Here is a 22127-nt window from a genome sequence, read left to right on the forward strand (position 1 = left end):
TCTGGAGAGAAGCTTTCCGGACATGTGAGCTACAAAAAAAAAAAACCAAAACCCTGAAGGTAGTCTGCAGAATTTCTCTGTAATTCCTGTCTCTGAATGACTCAGACAAACTTACAGCCCAAAACAGATTCTCCACAGGTAAGACAGAGGTTTCTAAGAAGGCAAAAACCTTTTGTTAGAGCAACTGATACATGTCACAAAAGCTGAGCAGCTTTGGGAAATGCAGACCCATCTTCACATAACTCAGAGAAGGGCTGGGCACTCAAAAGCATTGGTTTTTTACGACTGAATACTTAACATCATTAAAGATAGTCCCCTTTCCTGGACTACCCACCTTGCCCAGACCCTAACACAGTTACACCTCCAGCAGTGTGGCTACTACCTACTTTCCAGCACCTTTTATGTTGCAATCAAGGTTTCTGAGGAGATACTCTCTTCCATCCTGTTTTCCAAAGCAAAAATGAACCTTATGGAGAGGTCAGTGACTTCAGACCCGTTCCTGAGACAGAACTCCTCATTGACACAGGATTTGAGGAAGAAGGCTTGAACCAGAGCCCCAGGCAGGAGCTACTCAGAACTACAGGAGGAGCAGCAGGGCAAGACACAGCCTTCCCTGGAGGGAGCTGGGGCTGCTCCCCACTCCTCAGGCAGCCCCTGTGCTCATCCCTCCTTTGCAGATGCTCAGAGGCTGTATCCCACACCACCAGAGCCAAGGGGTGCATTCCCATGCTCTGGCTCCAGCCCACCACCTGCTGGGCACATCCAGGCTCTCCCAGGTAAAGGAGGGCTCCCAGCACCCCGTGAAGCCTCTCACATGTGGGTCATGCTTGGCACCTGAGCAACCAGACAAGCTGGTTCTGGCTCTCCTGCTTTTAGGACTCTCTGCCCACCTGGGGTCAGTGCTTCTCCAAACGGGGAGTTTCTCCCTGGGCTGGAGCAGCCCACGCTGTTACCTGTGCTCAGCTCAAGGCAGAGCCAAGCTCACTGCATTGTCCCACTCCATTGTCTTCCATTCCCACAGGGAAGCCAACGCCTCCCACTGTCTGGCAGCAGCGGGGCTGTGCACGGAGCAGAGCTGTTTCCACGCCTGGCCTTGAATAACCATCGCCTCTGGCTCTGTATTTTCACAGTCACCCAGGGCACAGCGAGCTGTCCCAAAGTGCTCTGCACAGCAGACATGGCAAATGCTTCAGCAAAGACCCAAAGTGCTCAGAGCCCTGGGACAGCAGAGAGCTGCTCCCTCCGAGGGCACGTCCTGCCAGCCAGCTGGGAGCCAAATGTGGGCAGAGTGTGCACACACTGCAGTGTCTGCAGAGGGTGACATGACCAAGCCTCCAGTGAAGGGCTTGCAAAAAACCCTCAAATATGAAAACTCCCAAACTTCTGTAGGAAATTCAGCTCTCCCTTCCAGTTAAGATTAATGGTAACTAGAAGCCAAAGCCATTATGAGTCTGTAAAATTTATTTGGGGAATGCAGATTCATTATACAGACGAGGGTGTATAATTCATACCTTTATGAGATAGTAGCACATTTCTACTGGGGAAAGCAGAGCTGTGGGTCTCTGATAAACTGCAAGTGTGCCATCAGATGAGGGAGCACTGAAACTCCATGAACCAAAGCACTGGTGCAAATTGAAAGGCACATGGATGAAGAACAAGCACAGCCTGCAGGGAGCCATCACCCCTGCAACCATCAAATATACCACTTGGTAGAAAGCAAAACCATCCGTCTGGCAAAGTCTTGCATCATAAATCCTACAGGAAAGGATTCTGGAGCAAGGCTTCCCACAGCAAGGGAGGAGCAGAGAGGGAGAATAAAAACAGAGCCCAGAAGCCTCCTCATAGAAAACACATTAGGTAACAAGGTACCCAGTCCCCCAAGAGAGATGCATGGGAAGATGTTGTGTGATGTTGTCATACCAGCTAGAGATTGCATGGGATCTTCATGCCATAGAAACAGTTTTGTCCCTTCTAAATTTTGTTCCTTTTAAACAAATTAAAAGGAGCCTGGCACGAATGAGGCTCCCTTTCCTCTTCCAGGAGGAGAGCTCTCAGTAGAGCTGTGCCTGTCTGGAAAATACATGGTTGATCACCTCTCCTAGAAGCATCTTGCTAATGTCATTATCCTTTAATCTCTGTTTTCTGCAAAAAAACCCTGTTCTGCCTTTTATCCCAAAGAAGCACAAAGTGTTTTGAACTGAATCACAGACTCATATTACTGTGGTGCATTTGTCAGCAGCAGAGATGTAGCAAAGGCCACAAAGAGAGGCAGCAAGCCCAGTTCCCTGCTGAGAAGCATCATGAAATGAGTCCATTTTAGACTGTGAATTGAGCAGTACTGGTCAAACCAAAGCCCTGCCTAGTCCCTGACAGTGGCCAGGGGATGATGTTTGAGGAAGAAGATCAACATCAGCATGCAATAATAATTTTCTTCGAGCCATCTAAGATGAGCAGCTCAGAGACAACCTAAATCATCCACAGTGTCATTACATTCAGTGGCCTTTGCTGGATTTCTCTAGTTGCCGTTTGAACAAACCTAATCTTGTAGCACCCACAATGTTTGTGACAAGAGCTCCAGTGTTATGGACAGTGTGCAAAGGCACAGCTCCTCTTAATCCTTTTAACCTGCCCTTTTCTGGCTCTTGTACCAGAAAAATATAGTCATCATCCCCCCTTGTTTCCCCTGTGTTACCCGTGGCCTTACAGTTGCCTTGCAGGCACAGGCAGCATCTCCTTTCCTAGCTGGAAAGCAATGATTTCTTTAGTAGCTTCTTAGACAGAGGTTGATCCAGCTGAAGATCTTTTTTGGCTCATCTCTGATTCAGTTTTTCCCCTTGGAAGTGGTGAGACCATACTGCATACACGATATTTATGGGATATTTATTCCACTCATAGGAATTCCTGACGTTCATGTTGAGGTTTGATGTACTGAATACAGGTCTCTATGTGTTATAACCCTTGAATCTCACTGTTGTGTGGTAGCACAGAGTCTGGAGCCTTCCAAGGTGCCTGATTGCTCTGGGATGTTGCTGCAGCTGGGACTGCACGTTCATGAGGGCAACTATTTTGGGAGCAAGGATGGAGAGACCTGCCAATTCAGAGAGAAACTCTGGTGGGGGGACAGAGGCAAGCAAAATGTCTCACTTAGAAACTATTAACTGAAAACTATTAACTTGAAATGTGGCCCTCTGTGACACCACGTGGCTGCAGATCATAGACCAGCACCCCGAAGCATGAGACCAAGGGAGATTTCAGTGGGTTTCCATCACACTAGCGGGATAATTCCCAGATTCACAGGTTACTTCATGTTTATCTGTATTCCCCCATCAGTCTGGGGCCCTGGAAATACCTTGACAACCTGATCCTGAGTCACCTGCAGTTTGATGACTGATGTTGGTCAAGTGAACCTCACACAGTTTATTTGCAGCCATGCAGGTACATTCACCTCTGTGCCAAACACGGGGCAGGAGTGCCTGGTGATCCAGAAACTACTTTACAAACCTATTCCACCTTAGCTCACATAGTACCAGGCAGATTTTACCCCCTTTTGCATGGTGTGGCAGAATAAGTGCTTCATTCAGGCTCCAACACAACTCCGTCTATCCCAAATGACTTGAAAGTTGTAAAAGTGCTGGGATAAATGGAGATCTGAATAAGCAAGGGAACAGGTTAGGGTGGTAGCTGCAAACTGGGTGGAATGGGACTCATGAAGGAGGTGGGACATGATGAGGGGGTTGTGCAGTAACATGAATCACGCACCAATGGCTTCCCTTGGTTCTTAAACAAATTAAAAGTAGGAAACAAGAAGCTGTGCATGAGGAAAGCTATGGAAAGGAAGTGGTGACATTTCTTTTTGACCAGTGGGAATAAGCAAGGTGCCCCTGAGACACACAAACTGGCCAGAAAGCTTCTGCAGGGTGAAAGAAGGGCTGGAGCAGCTCAACCACCAGCAGGTCAGATCTCCAGCTGGAATCAGTCTTGGGACGGGGAACAAAGCAGAAGGGAGTGTGGAGGTGAGGACAGGGGAAAGAGGGGAGTAAGGAGGTGAGGACAGGGGAAAGAGGGCAGCCTCTAGATGGATATGTTTGCAAACAATCTGCAACCACGTTTTATTGTTGCTGCCCCAGCCAGTGAGGACAGTGCAGCACAAACACATGAGAGATTCAGAGCTCTGGAGTCATTCAGAGTGTCTGGTTTCCACCACACGCCCCAGTTATTCGGGACTGACATCAATGGCAGGGCAGCAGAGAGGAGAGCCAGGGGCAGGGACTGTGCCAGGTGGACTTCCCTTCACACAACCCATCTACGCAGAAAGGCCATTAATGATTGTGCAGGGATTCTTACACAATTCCTGGCACCCACGTCATTTAACCTTTACAGGCAGCTCACCAGCCTGTTCTCAGAAGTCTGGTGAAATACTCCCCCTGCAAAGAGTTAATTAATGCAGCTTGGACTATAAATTATAGTTAATTTTTCACGAACTACAGCTACTGTCGAGCAGAGCAGGGAGACAGCGATAATTTCGCTGCTCCTTTTCTTCTTTATAAATAACTTTGGCTGGTGGATTCATAGAGTACAGACACTTTATTCTCTCAATATTTAGACATTCAGTTAGACAGATGAACTCAGCTGGTTGGGGAGTGTATACAGATTGCCTGCTCTGTATATGCCTCATGTACTTACTGATAAAACACAGAATTGCTGAGGTTTCCCTCAACAGAGTTCACCCAACTGCTTGTCAGAAGGACATGGATGAGAAGGTGTCTGGCCAAGTTATTCCTTAGTTGTAGCACTGTAATCCTGGTGTGAGCCACACTAAACCCATGATTTACACTGATTAGTACATGCAGGGGCTGTTGATCCTGACCATTCTCTCTGTGGTAAATTTCTGTAAGTCTGAAATGACACCTCCTCTCTTAATAAACCTGAGCAGAGCCTGGAGGTTACCTGCTGCTTTCTGTACCAAAAATCAGAAGGGTTTGTGCAGACTGGGGACTCTGGAGTTCATAAAAATTCTGCTCCTGTGCGTTTATTCATTTGGAAATGACCAAATATTTACCCCCACGTTTTACTGAAATAGCTCTTGCTGGAATCATGTTTCCAGTTTCTGAGGGGATCATTAAGACCAATAGCTGCAGGTCAGGAGTTCATCCCAAAATACAAACGGCTTCAGGACACTCATCTTGGAGCATCAGATGCTGCTGATCAAAACAACACTGGTAGCATTTCCCACCTTTCCCATCTGCACTGTTCAGGAGTTTCACCGAGGAGCAAGTTGAAAGGTTTCTGAGTGCCCAGGGACTGCCTGTTCCCACAGGCCAGGTAGCTATTGCAGGGACAAAGTCCTGTGTTATTATAAAGCTTCTAGTTGCTCCTCCAGAATGATCTCATCAGCTTTATGAAGGAGCCCTTCCTATGCTTTTCTCTGCCACAGGGGTCCCAGAATGCATTTTCTTTTCCCAAATGCCCATCATCAATTGTAATAGCAGCAACATGATACTTCAATGAGGGGATTTGTTCAGCAACCTAAAAATCCTTCTGCAGAGCCAATGCCAGCATGAATCCTTCGCAGTCGGGGCAGCTGAAGCCCAAGAAGTGAAGCAACATGCCAGGATCACACGATGGAGCCAGACAGAGCCTGGTACACAGCCTGCTGCTCTGAACGTGGGCTCACAGCCTCAGTGCTTCCAGGGACATCAGATCCCATCCCAGCCTTCACCCTGCCCTTCTTTGCCTTCAGAGTCACAGCTTGTTTTTACGCCACATCTTGAGCAGTAGCTGTGTGGCTACTTAAAAAATACACAGTGAGCAAAATAAGCAACAACCAGGATCTGGCAGGAGCCACCTCACAGCTCTCTGCAGACTGACAGCAAGGTCTCCACCACACTCACCTCAAGGTCCCACATCTGTGTGTGTGCAGGTTCTGCTCAATTACAACCACACCTCTGGTCCTGGGGTTTAAATTATCTGAGCAAAGACCACGCCAAGACTTATTTTTAGTCTAATATTGAAAACTGGTCTGTCCACATGGCTGGACTTCTGCCTGTTCTGCTCATGCTCTGGGCTGGCTGGACACCCTTCAACTCCAAACCAAGAGCACCATTTGCATCATGTTTGCAGCACTGCTGGCTCTGGAGAGCACAGTGCCTTCAGACTGGAGGGGCCAGAGACTGACCAGCCAACTAACATGGTCACTCAGTAAAGGCCATGACAGACTGGACTTGAGACAAGGTTTTGGGGAGTTGGCTGACCCATATGTGGCACTTGTTACTGTGGTGTGTGTGCTGAAGCTTTGATTGGACTAGATGTGACTCACACAGCACATCACAGCAGAGACATCACTGAGCCTTCATGCAAGTCCAGCAGCCCTGTCTCGCCTGGGAGAGACAAAGTGAGGCAAACATTTCCAACACCCAGCCATCTAAGCATTGGGGAAGGTATTAAACTGGAGAGGGATAACCTGAGTGAATCTAAATGAATCAGTCTACAGACTTAGTCCAATGACATTGCCAAGATGACAGCTACGAAATCTGTGGACCCAAACTGGTGTGTGGAGAGTTAGACTTCACTGGAGAAAGAACTGTTTCACCTACCCCTCCCACAGGGATCTTTACAGGGAGTTCAGGGAGGGCTTGTGATCCTCAGCAGCTGAAATAAAGGCCCCAAAACTCAGTCCAGAGAGCCCAACTCTCATTCAGATAAATCACAATATCCCCCAATCCTCATGTTCCCAGAAAAACTCAGCACTGCCTCTTCTGCTCTTTCTCCCTCTTCCACCTCCTCCTGTGATCCCAGACCTCTCTTTGCTGCTGAGCACCCACAGCCAAGGGTAGAGTGAGGCCACTCACCAGGTCAGCTGGACAGTGAACCTAGGGCATGAGCAGAGTCCAGGTGAGCAGCTGCAATGATCCACATGTTAGTTTAGAGCATCTGCCAACCACTGGCAGATCCTCTGGTACCCTGGCAGTATCCAAACCATGCTTCCTCCACCCAGCCTATCTTCTCTTCCTACCCTCAAGACTTCACCTCTTTGTTGAATTCAAGGGAATAAACTAGAGAACTCAACAGCAGAAAACAAGCAGAGGGGATTACCTGCTCTTTTCAGAGATTTCAAAAATTATCTTAAATTTTTAAAATGAAACTCTGATATCATTTTACTATCCTTGTCCTGCATAAACCTTACATCTCAGAATGCTCTACAGGTTGCTCTGAACCTTCTTCCACTTTTGCCTCCATCAGAATGCTTCTAAATGTGGGCACTGATTTCTATTCTCTTTACCAAACTTGTCCATCACCACAGACTCCTGAACCTCGTTTAGCTGCTTCAAGCTGCACAGTGACAGGATCACATTACCCTTTTGAGTCCCCTGGATGTTGAAATGAGCATAAAGGACCTTTCTCTCTGCATCAGGGCACATGATCAAGTTACCACATCCCTGCAAGTTCTTGCGTGTGAGCTGAGACACCGTGACCACCCAACTGCACAACCTTAGCCCGTGACACACACAAGACAACGTGTCCTCCTTAACACTTTTCCACCATGGATGGGGCTGCTGCAACTACCTTTGTTTACTGGGCTCCATGGGGAGACTTCTTGGTAAGAGTAGCAGGCACCACTCCTTGAACCTCAGTGCTCAAGTAGCTCTAGGGCTGCTCTAGTCTGACAATGCTCCACCAAAAATACTCAGGGGAAGGTGTCAGATTGTGTCACCGTGTCACTGTGTCACCATGATGTGCAGCATCATGGAAAGACTTTCCCAGGCAGCAGGTTTCCTTTCTGAATCTGGCCCTCAGAGGGCAGCCTGGCCATGTGGATCAAAGCTGGACACTACACCCCTATGACCAGGCCAGGACTCATCACACTCCATGGCCCACCTTCTTACAGCTTCTAGTGGCTCTGCTTCATCTGAAGGGATCCACACACCACTGAAGGAAGCTGAGTGATGCCTCATGCCATGCTCATACCAGGTAGTGGTGGCTTCAGGAAACCCAGCTCTCTGTCTGGCAGGTCCCAGTACTCACCCCGGGTATAGGGTCACATCCACATGGGCTGGACAAGGAAGCAAGGCAGAGTGGATCCCAGACAGCTCTCAAATGCAGCGCTGTCAGATCCCAGGTCTCCCAAGTGTGCTGTCTATGGTCCCAAATCCAGACTGGTATCAGGGTTGTCACTACACCAGAACCTCCATGAGATCCTCGGGTTTCTCCAAACTGTCAGGAGACCTGTGAGGCCCACACCAAACAGTGTCCCTGCCAAAAGGAACCAGAGCTCCTGCTCCAGTGCGTAGGCAAGGGGAGCAGCAGCTGGGGAAGAGATCCCCTGCAGTTCATCGTGACAATGCAGATGTTTCCAAGGACCAGTGGTACCAATCTGCCTCCTTGCACTCTGCAGCCTCCTGTCATGGGAAGGTGCAGAGATGCAGAACAGCTGGACAAAAAGTACACTTCCAGGGAAAAAAGTTACCCAAGAATGGAGACAGAGCACCTTGGAGACCTGGGCTGCTCTTTGAGAGCTGTCTGCCTTGTGCCAAGGATGCAGCAGAGTCCAGAGGTCTGTGGCCACTGGAGAACAGGAGGAGGAAGTCTGGCCTCACTCAGAATGTGGCAGGATTTTCTAGTAGCTACACTTTGAGGTGGTAAGAAAGGCGTTGACAGTGCTCCAAGGGGAAAATACATAATATCCCACTGCTTTCCCCATTATCTCCCCACAGGCTGTACACACGTGCAGTTCTATGACAGATCATCAGTCACCATAAAAATCAGAGGGATTCTGAGCTTTTTAGATAACAATTGAGAGAGATCACAAAAAAGGAACGTGAAGGAAAAAGTCAATTACAACCTTAACTCTGGAGACTTTGCCATCTCTTCCCATCATTAGAAAAAGCCAAACAGCCAGGGATGATGGACCCCCAGAGGAAAGAAGTTTTCCAAAAGGAGAAATTTCCGTGTTTCCTTTCTGAGATTTGGCTTTTAAGAAAATAGCATTTATCTTATACGATGCAAAGAAGTAGCATGGATCTCTCCTGGTGAAAACAAAGGAAAAATCCTGGGGAAGGATCACGGCATTAATGATGCTGTGTCTCAGCTTGGTGTCTCCAGTGCAGTGCAAGGCTGAGCACTACACAAGAGCACATTTTAAGTGCAGTTTTCTAATCAGAAAAGCTTTTAAAGGATACCTGGCCAGTGCCTGCTGTGGCTGCAATCAGATTTCCTTTAAAATCATAAAAGGCTGAGCTGTTCCAAGTAGGGAACATCCCCATAAAATCTGTAAAGCAGAATTGCCAACGGTGAGGCACAGCCAGCTCTGGGCATCAGGAGCTGGGATGGAAACACAGCACAGATCTCAGAATACCCTCCTGGTCCTGATTTCCCAGGGGCTTTAGATGGGATCCTGGTGGAATCCCCACTGGGGAGAGACCCTCTGACACAGACATAACAGCCTCCACCAGAAAGACCTGAGCCAACATCCAGGCACTGGGACCCCAGATCCACACCTTGTCCGTGCTCTGATTTTTATTGCTGTGGGCCCATTTCCTACTGCATTTGGGACAACTGAATAGGAGGGAATGGTGGAAAGCATTTCAGTCACATTGAATCAAATTAAAAGTTTGGGGCGATCTCTTCTTGCTTTCTGGAGACTCAAGAAAAAATGGGAGAGAAGGGCACAGATGGATTTTCTGTGATTTTCTTATGACTTATGTTTAGAAGACTCACATCTCTTTTCTTGTGCTTCCTAGAGCCTACTTTAGTTTTATCACCTATCCTCAAAAAAAAAAACCCCAAACTCAAACCCCAAAACAAAGCAATAAATAAATAGTAATAAAAAAAACCCTGCTAAATCAAAGGCTGCAACAAGCACATCTTGCAAGTATCAATAATTCCATGCACTGAAAGAGCTGGAAATGCTTAAATTTCAGTTGCAATTTGAAGTAGCACGTTCTTCAAGCTACCATTGCAATAGTTATCAACCTCTCCCTCTCTGAGATAGACACCAGCAACATAAATCAGATTTTTTGAAAGATCTAGGGAAAGATCAGTGGCTTCGGGAAAAATCAGAGAGAAGGAGTGATTAAAGAAGGTTCCAGGAGGCAATAAAGCATTTATGCAAAATGTCTCATAATAACAAACAAATTAGGGGAAAGCAGCTGTATGGGGGGGAGCGGGGGGAGAGGTACTTACACTCTTCTTCCATAACAACTATTTTAGTTTCTGAGGCTGGTAAGACTTGTGGTGCTTTCGTTGTTCCTGGGGAAATTAAGGTAAGAAAGTAGTGAACAAAATGTCTCTTTTGAGCAGGGCAGAGTGGGCTTAGCTACTGTGGGGAGGAGGAGAGGGGCAGGTGCTGCTGGGGGGCACAGGCTGGGGGGCTGCCAAGGTGTTAGTGCTGGTTTAGGGCACGCCCAGGTAGGGATCGAGGTGACAGAGGCAGGACAAGGAGTGTCCCTGAGGGGGAGATGGCACAGGACATGTTGTCCCCTCACCCTGAAGGGTCTTGTGTCATTGAGGGTCTCTGTCACAATAAAGAGGCAGAAATGGCTCAGGGTTCACCTGGCAGGGGACAAGTGAAAGTGTGGGAGGTTTTCTCAGCCCTGATGGCCGTGAGAGTGCAAAGATGGGATCACAGGACAGGGTAGTGGGAAAAGTGAGGAGTTTAAGAAAAGGTGGGATCCTCTGAAGAGCCTCCATCCCACAGGTAAGTGCAACTCTGCAGCACAAACTAATACTGGAACAAGAGGATGAGGAACATGAAGCAGATGAAGGCCATGGGCAGGAGCCTGGGCTGAGGGTGCAGAACCCTGTCAGAGACAGGGGTGAGACCACCATGAACAGCTAAAAAGCACAGAGGATTTTTTGGTACAAGTTTGATTTTTCCTGCAGTGTTTGAGCAAAGGGGAGTGGGATGAGGGCAGTTACGGAGGTGCCTAAAAATTTTCTGTGGAAGAAAAGAGTCTGAAACAGTCACATCTCACCTGTGCCATCATGGTCATGTGATATAAACATTAGACTGTTCAATAAAAAGAACTGGGAAAGGGGACATTTTCCTAAGAAAGTGTCTAATCAACCTCAAAGTCATAAAAATCTGCAAATAGCACCAAAGCACAGTATATTTTGTTTGAGTCCAGAAACATTTCCTCAGAAATTAACACTGTCCCAAAGCTTCTCAATGCAAAAGCATTTATTTCTGATCTGGGTGTTCTGTGGAAATACTGGAATTGCAGAGGAGAGGTGAGGTGAGGGCTCGGCTGATGGACAGTTCCTAAGTGCCAAGGAGTCACTGCACTGCAGCCACTGTCTCTCTAAAGATGTGGTGGGCTTGGTGATCTGCAACAGATCTGCATGGCTGAAAAGCTGCTTTCTTGAAACTGGTATCAACTGTAAAGTGATACTGGAACAGAGCAAAGAGCACTTTGCAATGGCAACCCTGCCTGGTCAGGCTGAGAGACTTCCAGCGGCAGAGGCTGAACCTCAGACCTCCCTTCCATGGCCTGAGGGTTCCCTGTCTGAGCTCCTTCTCTGCCAGCCAGGACACCAGCAGGATCAGAAGATCCCATCTCTGGCCTCTGCATCCCTGGAAGGCAACAGCACGTGGGGTTGAGGACACCTCATGATACTCATCTCAAGCCTCGACAGCTCAGGTCACCTCTTGCAATGCCACCTCTCTACAGGGGCACCCAGAGATGTCCTCAAACCTTGCGTGTCTGTATCACAAGATGTGGTGTTAGCTCAGGACTTTTTCCCAGTCCTGGATTCACCCTCCTGTATCACAGCAACATCACAGGACCTCCCAAACCACTGCTGTCAGGTCAGAGACTGTGCTTCCAGCAGCTGGTCCCGGAGCACCAGTCCCAGCCAGCCTGCCCGGGACAGGCTGATGCACCAGGGACAGAACAGCTGTAAAGGAGCAGGATATAAAGCAGCAGGACACATGGAGACAGTAATAGCTGGAGTGACCTTCTGGGGAGAAGGGGAAGGCTTGAGGGGAGGCCAGCTCTGATTAATTGCTATGAACTGCTAGAACTTCACAGTTCTAGCACAGAGAACGCTGTGCTGAGGCTCAGCCACAACAGGATCAGTGCTAAGGAGCCTGGGGAAGAAGGGACAGGAGAAAACACATGTGTGGATTCAGGTGCCCTGATGAGTTTCTACTGAAAGGTGTCACAGAAGAAGGGAGCTTGCAGAAGCAATGAAAGCTGTGGAGATCCCAAGAAAGCCCAGCACTAAGGGAAGAGGAAAACTCCAGCACAGCACATGCTGGGCACAGATGAAGGCTGCTCAAACTCTGGATAGCTCCAGAGGAAAGAGGAAAAAAGAGTGCAGAGTGGGGTGGCAGGGCTGCAAAAGACTCCAGTGTCATCTTGGCTACCTTTGCAGGGGGCTACAAGTGGCCCTGCTGTGCTGGCAGGGGGTTGCAGACAGCAGCAAGGTGTTCATGCAGCTGAGCAGACAGTCAAGGGCAGATTGGCAAGGCAGATGAGAAAATGGATCAATCCAGACAAGAAACCCACTGGATCTGCAGCTGAGCAACAAGCCAAGGGCAGATTGGCACAGCAGCTGAGACAATGGATTAATCCAGGCACGGAATCCACTGGATCTGCAGCAACTTGCAGCCTGCAGCTCCCACTAGGAAAAGGTAGAGGCTAGAACTTTGTGTGTCTTTTGCTGTTTTTCAGGTCTCAACACATTTCTGGGCAACTCAGGAGTGTCCCCATCCCTGCTGTGAGTGGTCCTTGCCACACAGCGTGTCTTCCTGTTGAGGGAATCCTCAGGGAAGCCTGAGAGTTGCTGCCTGTTAATGTGGTGATGGGACAGCCCAGGCATGAGGAGAGCACTGCCCCAGCTGCTTTCTTGGGACACATTCCCTATCACGATCAGAAATAAACCCAGCAAAACAGCAGGCCTGACTTCACAGACATGGGACATTCAGGCAGGGAGGGCTGAGCATGGATGGCCTTCCTCCAGACCCTGCAAGCACTGGGATGGTACAGGCAGAATAACCGAGGGGAGGCTTCCTGGTACTGCAGCTTCACAGAACAAAAGGTTCAGGATGGCAAACACCGCTGAGGCAGAGGTTAATGGAGAAAATACCACCAGAAAGCAGCAGGAGAAAGCTACCTTCCCTCACACTGGGCTGATGCTACTGAGAGCACAAAAAACTGAGTCCCAGCAAAGGCTGCAGAGCCCAGAGCCCAGAGCTAAGGCTGCCACAGTGGCCAGTTGTGAATGGCAGGAGGAAGAGCTTAGGAAAGAGAGTCATCCCCTCCCTAGCTGTGCCCTCACAGCTTCTGGCAGCCACTGTAGGGACTTTCTGAGCCGGAGGGAGCATCCAAACCATAGTGTTAAGCAATATAATTATTATGACCAAGATAATAATAAAACCACCTAACCTCAGACTCCATCCGCTGAGCTCTAAGAGATGGAGCACACATTCTAGGATGAAAACCAGAAGCAACTTCACTCATCACAAAGCTATGGTCTAATTACTTGTCTTCTGGTGAGTTTTGCTTCTCAGAAATTCTTTAAAAAATGAAAACATCAAGCCCACCAGCTTTCTTTCCTCCTTACCCCTTTTAAAAAAAAAATACATAGACTGTAAGTTTATTTAAAATGTAAATTAACCACATTGCCAGTGACAGATAACAAAGATAAACATTTATGCTAAGCTGCATTTTTCTTATCTCCCAAAAGATTGTTTTACTCAATATCCTGAAAGCATGAAACAAAATACAAGACAGACCATGTGCAGAACCTCCCGCTCTCTGTGGAATGGCAGACAGCTCGAGACATTTGCTGGCTTCTTCACTTACCACTTTTCACATTCAGGCTGCCTTTTGCGGTGTCTTTCCCTAAAATGTTCTTGGCTTCGCAGCTGTACTCCCCAGCATCCTCCAGCTTCACCTTGTTGAACTGCAGTCTGGAAATCTTTCTGTTGAAAAGTACAGCAGACATTTCTTACTCGGTTGCTGACCATCCTCATGAACTGACAACCATTCCTGGCCCTGGGATGCTGCCTGGAGGGTCACCCCTGCCTGACCTCACAAACCTGGACAGGATTTGGACGAAGCCCCTTCCCAGGATTTCCTGAGTGAACATCTCCCTCTGAACCCAGCGCTCTCGGTGTGTTGCATGGTTTGGTCTGACACCTGCCCTCACTCACACAGAAAGGCTTGTGAGGGGTTGAGCCCAAGAGTCCCAACAGCCCAGCCCAGCTTTCCACACTGGAGAGAAGCCACTTTCCTGATGGGCAGCAGGATCTGTCTGCTAGATGGAGATGTGGAGAGGACATGCATGTTCTGCACCTTCCTGAGCAGGGATGCCGAGCACTCCGGTGCTTCACCAACCTCATCCAGCAGTGCCATGCACTCAACACAAACACCCACGAGGTCCAGGGGGGCTCATCCCTCTCCAGCCTGCGAATCCAACCCCCAGGATTCACCCTGGACAGAGCTGGTAGCTTCATCTAGGCCCACAAATAGGGCAAGTGCTTTGTCTGCCCCAAATACACCCGCTCCAGTGGACTACAGATATGTGGGGCTGAGCTGCACACACTCATCTTACCAGCCAGAAGTGCCTCGAAAGAGCAGGAGAGGGTGTGTGTGACGATTTTAGGTGTCACCTAAGAGCCTGTGCTGCTGCTGCTCCGTGGCAGAGGGAGCGGCTCTGCGGCAGAGCTCTGCGGCGCTGCGGGAAGGCCTTTCCCACTGGCTATGACTCATTCCTGGGATGTCTCTGACTAACAGGCAAAACCTTTTGTTGCCTAGTTTAGCAGAGATCTATAGGAGCCTTCAACACACACTGAATGCCACTTATGAGACCGCAGTGGGATTCCCACGAGTCCCTCTGTTTTACTACATTTCCTTCCATTTTAGCCATCTTATCAAAACCCACCCTACCTGCTCTTCTCATGACAACATCTCTTTCTGCCTTTTACCCCAATCTTTTACCTCAGGTCTGTGTCACACAGTCACTGCATTTAGAGACTCAGAAGCACTGCCAGCTTTAGAAAGAGGTCCCAGTGGCCTATGTTGCTGAAGGCAAATAAAATTCCATTTTATGTGGAAAATAATCATTAGCCTTGGACATACTTGCAATGCTACACGTGTCACATGAGAAGGACTTTCCTTTGGGCTGTGCAAATCATCATCGTCCATAGGAAGCCCTTCACAGAAGCTCACTGGCATCTTTTTAACACCCCGACAAGCTGTTCTCCTGGGAGGCACGGCCCAAGGACACAGCAGGAACATCTCACTAGTTATAATAGTAAATTAAAAGCACTTGGAGACAACTTGGTAGAGCTCCCAGGGCTCAGGCGCTGCCCTGTTTTACAGGATGCGGTCAAGTGCCCAACTGCACGAGCTGGGGCCACATGTGGAGCAGTTTCTAAATGAATGTTGACAGTATGCAAAGACCTCTCCAATCCCTCTGACTGCAGGTCTCCCCGATCCACTCGTGCCGTTACTTGGGCCACCACATTCCAACATGGGTGCCCAAAGAAGCCAGGTGGTTCAGGGTGCTGGAAAGCTCCCTGGACTCCCAGCACCATTCCCTTCTCTGAATGTTCTCTCAGAGCAACCTGTGACAGCCCTGGGCACTGTGGCCCTCCCTGCTGTGCTGCCTGAGGAGTCAGCAGCACCCAAGGGACAGCAAAGCACTTCAGGGTGTCCAGTGCCTGTTGCTGCAGTTGGTTCCTGCACCTTCCTGGGACGTACAATGGCTGTGGGCTCTGTTGAGCTGCTCAGGGCCACGCTCCCAACTCCCTCCGCAGAAGCAGGTGTGGAAATGCTCATCAAAGGGGTGAGATGGCTCCTGGTGCTACAACATGCAACCCCAAGACTGTCCCCAGCCCAGCCATTACTTTCTTCCATCTGTCTCAACCCTCTTTTGCCAGAACACATCATTTGTTTTACACCCCCCCCCAGGAGAGGCTGCAGCTATTGCTGCTACACATGGAAGAGATGCAGGCAGCACGTGCTGAAAGCAGCTTGGAAGAGCAAGGCTCTAACTCAGAGTCCATAGAAAATACCCCCCTGGCACACCAGCACACTGAGACTCTGCCAGAGCTGAAAGCATCAATGGCCACACTGCCTTCAGCTGCTGGAGGACAGATGTTCTACTCATAACTGGTTGCATCACAATCTCAATCCACAGCACATTTCACCAGGTGTAGCAACTGGAAAAGTCCACTACGGCATTAGAATAACACCTAGGAATGTGATCTCTTACAGATAAGGGGTTTTAGTCCCAAAGATATGAATTAAGGTGTTATTGGTGATACAAAAGGGTGATGAAAGGGGCCACACTTGACAGATTCATCACCAAGAATAGGATGAGAGACATCTGGTCTTTTACCTGGAGAAGAATGTGAGCAGAATAAAGGGTGATGTTGGCATTTAGAGCATAGCAGCTCTAAACTGCAGCTTGTTTTAAGGTACAAGACTCGTACTGTCAAAAGAGCTTATTTTTACTTGTCAACACAGTTTGTTGAAATTCTCCTGGATTGTAAGATCCCCTTGAAAAATCAAGAGCTTTTTCTTGCTGTTCATACCTCAGGCCAGTGGCGTGGTCACTCTTGGTCTTCACACTGTGCTGTATAAATGTCAGGTAACAGACTTGGGGGAAAAGAGATGAAGGGTAGAGATATGGATCAGCTTTAATGTGGAGCCTAGCCACTGTAAAGAGAATTTTCCTCTTCTGGGAAGCACTGAAACAGCCAGAGAGACACCTTGCTTCACAGCATTAGCCAAGGGCCTTTTAATTAACATGGATAAGGCCTGAAGAAGAACTGAGCTGAAGGATGTCAAACAGACTAGTCCTTGCTTGATCTGTGTGTGCCAAAGGTGACCAGTCTGTCTCTGTTCTATTTTACCATCTCCAAGTGCTACTGAAGCATCTCAAAACTCCTTTGGAAATCAGTTTCTCAAGGTCATGTTCTTCCTCCTGCTGCCCCCAAGGGCAGGTACTTTGTCCTCATGCGGGTTGAGGGATGATTTTACAGAAACACCAAGTAGCAGTGTCCGAGGAATTCTGCTGTGCCCTGGAGTTTTGGATGAAGCCTCGTGGGCAGCGTGTCTCCCGGGGACAGCAGTCCCTGGGAGAGCCCTACATGTGCATTCACAAGGGTGCCTGGCTGCCAGAGGATGCCATTCTTCTGGAGGAAGTCACTGCCCCGGGCTGTTTGCTCAGTGAAAGGGCCAGGGTCACTGACAGATCCCATCATTTCACTGCAGTGCAACTCTGTTGACATCTCTTTACTCCGGGGGAAAATCTGCCTCATTGTCTTTCCTGACCCTCAGCACATATGACTTAGCCACTCACTAATTATCTCCTGTAGTGCCAGTGGAGGGATAAGCCATGGGGAATATGCTGTCTGCAAGCACTGAGGGATAGGATTCACAAGGAGACCTTCAGCCTGGCCAAAAGAAGATCCCCCAAAATACCTTTCTGACCAAGAGAAAAGAGTCCCCCAGAGGGCAGTTTGGAGGGATGAGTAAATCACCCTCTGTGGTGCCAATCTCCAGACTACAATGGGAAACAGGGAGATCAGCCCTTGGCCAGGACCTACACAGAGATCCTGGCAAATTCTGGCTGAGAAGGGTGGCTTCACTGGCTGTAATTTAGACATCTCAGAGTTAGACATCTAAATGTGAGCTTGGACCCTGAGGCCTCCAGTGAAGTCAGAGGAGAAGAAACAGGCCTTGCATCTCAGCCAAGGAGGAACTTCTCATGACAGCAGTCGTGTTCCCACCAGCACTTTGGTCAAGCTTGAATCATTTTTCTCCTCTTACCTACTGCCAAGTGGAAATGGGGCCGTTTTCCCAGGTCATCTGCTTGCAAAGCCATTCATGTCAGAGCGTGGGAGCAGGAGAGCAGCTGCCATGAGCTGCCTCCGAGACACCTACACTGAGGACTCCGTGTTCCCTGTGAGAGTTCAGCCGCTTCTGCATCGCTCTGGACAAGAATAACTCTAGCATTACTACTGCTGTAGTGTTTTATTAGTCTTCTAAAAATAGGGTAGCTACCACATGAGTAATGAAGAAGTCAAGGAATCAGCTGATGAAGAGAATTTGGATGCTACACCACATGGAGCCCCAAAATTGTCAATGAAGAGCACTGCACATAGTAAACACACCTGAAACCCTAGGAAAAGGAAATTCCCAAACATGACCCTTGCAAAGGACACACTGGCTGCACTGCCATGGTTACCCATTAACTCCATTCCCCTCTGTTTGCTCGGAGAGCCAGTGGCAGGAGGCACACTGGAATTGCCTAGAGCAGGAAGGCCAGCAATGGCTGTAACATGCACTGATTACATCCTGCCAGAGATTTAATTGGTGCCTACGTGCTGTCCTGGCACTCTGCACCGCGCTGCTTTTGCCCTGGGAGAGCAGATTAATGATTGGCAAGAAGATTCAGAATATCCAGGTTCTGTCCAGCAGCCATCAAACACTGGGCAGCTCCACCAGCTGGAGCAGGGGCTCTCAGGGAACACATTTATTTTCCCCAGCACTCAGTGGGATAAAATAAGGCAGAAGGGATCACTGCAATGCACGGACAGCACAGGGATGGCCATGGCAAAGCCCCTCTGTCCAGCAGGGCAGGAACAGCCAGGAGCATCCTCTCCCTTGAATAACCATCCATGTGGAAGCCACCCCGACCTCTTCCTTGCCTTTCAGCTGTTCTCAGCAGAGCACAGCAGAACTGGGCAAGATGGCTGTGCTTGCAGTGCTTGAGAAAAACTCATGTCCTACACTGGCTGCTGTGTGCTCCAGAGCGTGATCTGGCCAGCTCAGTGTTAGCCACAGAAAGATGGGAAAGGGGACAAAAATGCCCTCAAGCAAAGCAATCAAATAAAAGGGGTAAGGGCGGGAAGGTTTGGACTTTTCAGCTCGGCCATCATCCCTTCTGCAGTGGGCAAAGGCCTCCTTCCTCCTCCCCTCACACCATCGTCTGCCCCGCTCCGTGTTTGACCTGCTGGGACAGTGGGGAACAGTGCATGTCCTTGTGGTGCCCAGGACGGGACCAACCATCCCCTGACCCCCTCTGCCTGCTCTCTCCTACCCCTGTCCCCCGACATTAAAGTGCTGTTCTAACCTGAAAAGCAGATTTGCCCCTTCTCTGCTCAGCAGTGCTGTGGTCTCTCTGTGCCCAGGCTTGGGACAGGCTGATTTTAAGAGGAAGACTCGACCAGTCCTCACTCTGCAGAGCTGACACTGACACTGGTCTCAGAGCTGGAGTCACTTCTGGGTTGGGCAGTGTCAACACAAGGGGAAAAGATCGATAAGTACACTCCAAAGAGCAGGGTCACTTGTGCAACCCCCCTCCAGCCTCAAATGCAGCCTCGGGTATTTCGGCAGCGGGAAGAGGTGTAGGGCAGCAGAGGCAGTGACACACAACCACACCAGTCCCTGGAGTGGACTTGGTGGCTGTTCTGTGGAAAGACAAACCTCTGTGTGCTGCTGCTCTCTGTGTCAGGCCAGGTTGTGGCACATGCCAGGGAATGACATCAATAAAATGCATAAAAGTGGAGGTTTGGGTTCAGGTTGAGGCAGAGACATGATGTCAGTGCAGGGTCACATGTATTACTTTCTCCTGGAATTCAAGGTAATTGATCCATCCCACAAATGTTTCCTCCAAGCCCAATGCCAGGATTTCAATTCCTTAGAGAAAATGTAGACCCTGGAGCAGTACTCTGAGGCCACCTCAGAGCAGGTTCTTTCCCTGCTTCCTGTGATCTCACACAGGAAGGCTCTAACAGCTTCCCAAGAGCCAGGGACTTCCCAGCATCAAATGTGGAACAAATACCTCGCTATCCCAAAAAGTGTATGACCTCAATACAGAGACAAGACCCCCACAGGGTGCCCAGGTCTCACTGTCTCAGGAACCAACCCACGAGCTGGTTCTGTGGTGGGGAGGGAAGAGAGGGTCAGCGCTGCTGAGGAGAAGGCACAGAGGTCCTGCTTTGGAATCATATCACAGACAGAGGCTGATGTGCTGGGCAGATCAGAGGCAGCACCAAAACTTCAGGGATTGCCAGAAGAGGGGGAGAAAGGCCTGAGAGGACCTTTAAAGCAAAGCATATTAATTATAAAGAATCAAGGGAGAAGGAGAGGGAGGTGCCCTACTAAAAGCAGCTGCCTAGGGGATAGCCCTGGGCAGAGCCCAGGAATGGAGACAAGCAGGTTGCAAATAGATCAGGAGAGAGTATTTTGTGAAATAAAGATCATGGGAAAGGGGTGGCACCTTCACATGGTCAGGAAACTACCCCTCCAAAACCTCTGTGAACCATCACTGTGGTGGTACACGGGGTGTGCAAGAGATTTAGTTACACTTTTGGGTCTCCTTTCTGAGTTTGGAGCCTATTGGATACATGTCATTCTTTTCTCCCCAAGTCATTTTTCTGCAGCTGGTACATGTGACAGATCCTCACCAGTGTCTGATCCATGAAGTGCAAGGGGAACCTGGATAATTCATGGCTGCAGGTACATGATGTGCTGCCCCAGATGAACTGCCAGCAGCCTCAGCCCTCATCCCTAAGGCAAAGCATTTTAACTTAAAGGAGTGAATGGGATTTCAGCTCCTGTCTCAATGAGGCCCTCAGCCTAATCTGTGACATTTTGCAACCACAGTGGGCGAAGGTCTATAGGGAGAGGTTGTGGTTTTTTTTTTTAAAGCAACCAACATCACTGTGAAAACCACACAAAATTTCAGGCAAATAGAGCTCCTTCCACCTCTATGTTTGCACACACCATCAGCTGAAGCAGCCCAGCCTCTGACCATAACTTGTTAGCAACTGTAACTCAGTCAAGTTTGATTAAATGTCCATTCCCTGACTCTCTCAGCAGCCCCAATTTGCTGGGTTTGTGGATTGTTCAAGCTCAAGGCCCAACTGCTTCTCCTTTCAGTTCTCAAATTCCCTGGTTCGGTCCCAGGTGCATTGGCCAAGATGATGTCCATCATCTCCTCTAAAACAACAAACAGACAAACAAAGGAGATTCTCTCCTTCACACCCCCCTCCAATAAAGTGCCTTCAGCAGCTAAAACCAAATCCCAAATATCGGAGACTCATAATGACATCGTGAGAGTTAGCAAGGCAGCAGCTCCCCTGGTGATCGTAACAACACCGGTGCTTGAGAAGAGTCTTTGCTTCAAGGCATCTGGAATTGCTCTTGCAAGATCCATTGTCAAATGAGCTTTTTCCTTTGTTTAAAAATGTCAGCCCGAAGACCCCTGCCAGAGTGGTGGTATAGCCTGCTTGGGTTCACTCTGGCTCCCACAAGGCTTCAACAGTCCTCTTTGCCCCTCCTTGTCTCCAGGCTTAATTAGGAAATCATTTATCTTTATTGGCACTCTCTTTCCCCTGCTGCTTTGGCATTATTATTTTTTTTTGCCTTCATTCCAGTGCAGTGAGCTGTACAGGGAAGACCACAGCCCCATTCATTGTGGGTGGGGAATAATCTACAACTGGGAGCCCTGCAAGGAAGACCCCAGCAATGAATCTGCTCCAACTGGTATCGCCTGAGGGACTACTGTACAGAATCAGGAGAGGAGGGTATCCCTTGGCTCCACTTACAGGCTAACAATAGGGATTCCTGGTGATACTGAAAGTAGGACACTACTCCCAAGGGATGTCATATGGTCAGCCTGTCCCAAACTGAACTGCCAACCCTCTCCAACCTAATGATACGCCTGCTTCATCTCCCTTGGTAAAAGAGCACACAAAGAGAAGGGGCTGTAAGGACAGCCACAGCTCGGGGACTATCAGGCTACTGGACTCCAGCTGAGGATCTACATGTCCCAGGCTGAGCCCTCAGCATGACTTCAAGTGGGGAAGGTTCTCCACACCTCCACAAACAGAAACTCCCTTGGCTTTCTTCACAGCTGGCATTTGACTGTTTGCCAGGATAGTCAGGGAGTCAAAACCCAACTAAACCTCACAGGAGCCAGAGGCATCAGTCAGATCACAGCCACACTCAGCTGAAAATGGCATCACTTTGGCAGCTCAGAGAGAGAGCCACTCGCTAGGCTGTGCTTCCACTGCCACAGGCAATTCTTTCTGGGTAATTGCTCTAGGTTCCCCATCAACCGTGTTTTATTCAAATTGAGATGGAGATAAAATTCCGGCCAATAAT

The 22127-nt window shown here is 49.0% G+C and overlaps 1 protein-coding gene across 4 annotated transcripts in view; it reads right to left on the reverse strand.

Annotated features, from left to right (window-relative positions):
• Nucleotides 1–22127, reverse strand: part of NRG2 (neuregulin 2) — a 159339-nt gene that overhangs the window by 31866 nt on the left and 105346 nt on the right. For all 4 annotated transcript variants that reach the window (XM_039385206.1, XM_039385205.1, XM_039385204.1 and 1 more), the window contains exon 3: nt 13806–13924. In XM_039385206.1, the coding sequence (XP_039241140.1) occupies nt 13806–13924 (119 nt within the window). The remainder of the gene's footprint in view (nt 1–13805; nt 13925–22127) is intronic.

This window comes from Pipra filicauda, unplaced genomic scaffold, assembly GCF_003945595.2.
Source record: "Pipra filicauda isolate LSUMZ 115617 unplaced genomic scaffold, ASM394559v2 scaffold3_size10097308_pilon, whole genome shotgun sequence".
NCBI classification, from domain to species: domain Eukaryota; kingdom Metazoa; phylum Chordata; class Aves; order Passeriformes; family Pipridae; genus Pipra; species Pipra filicauda.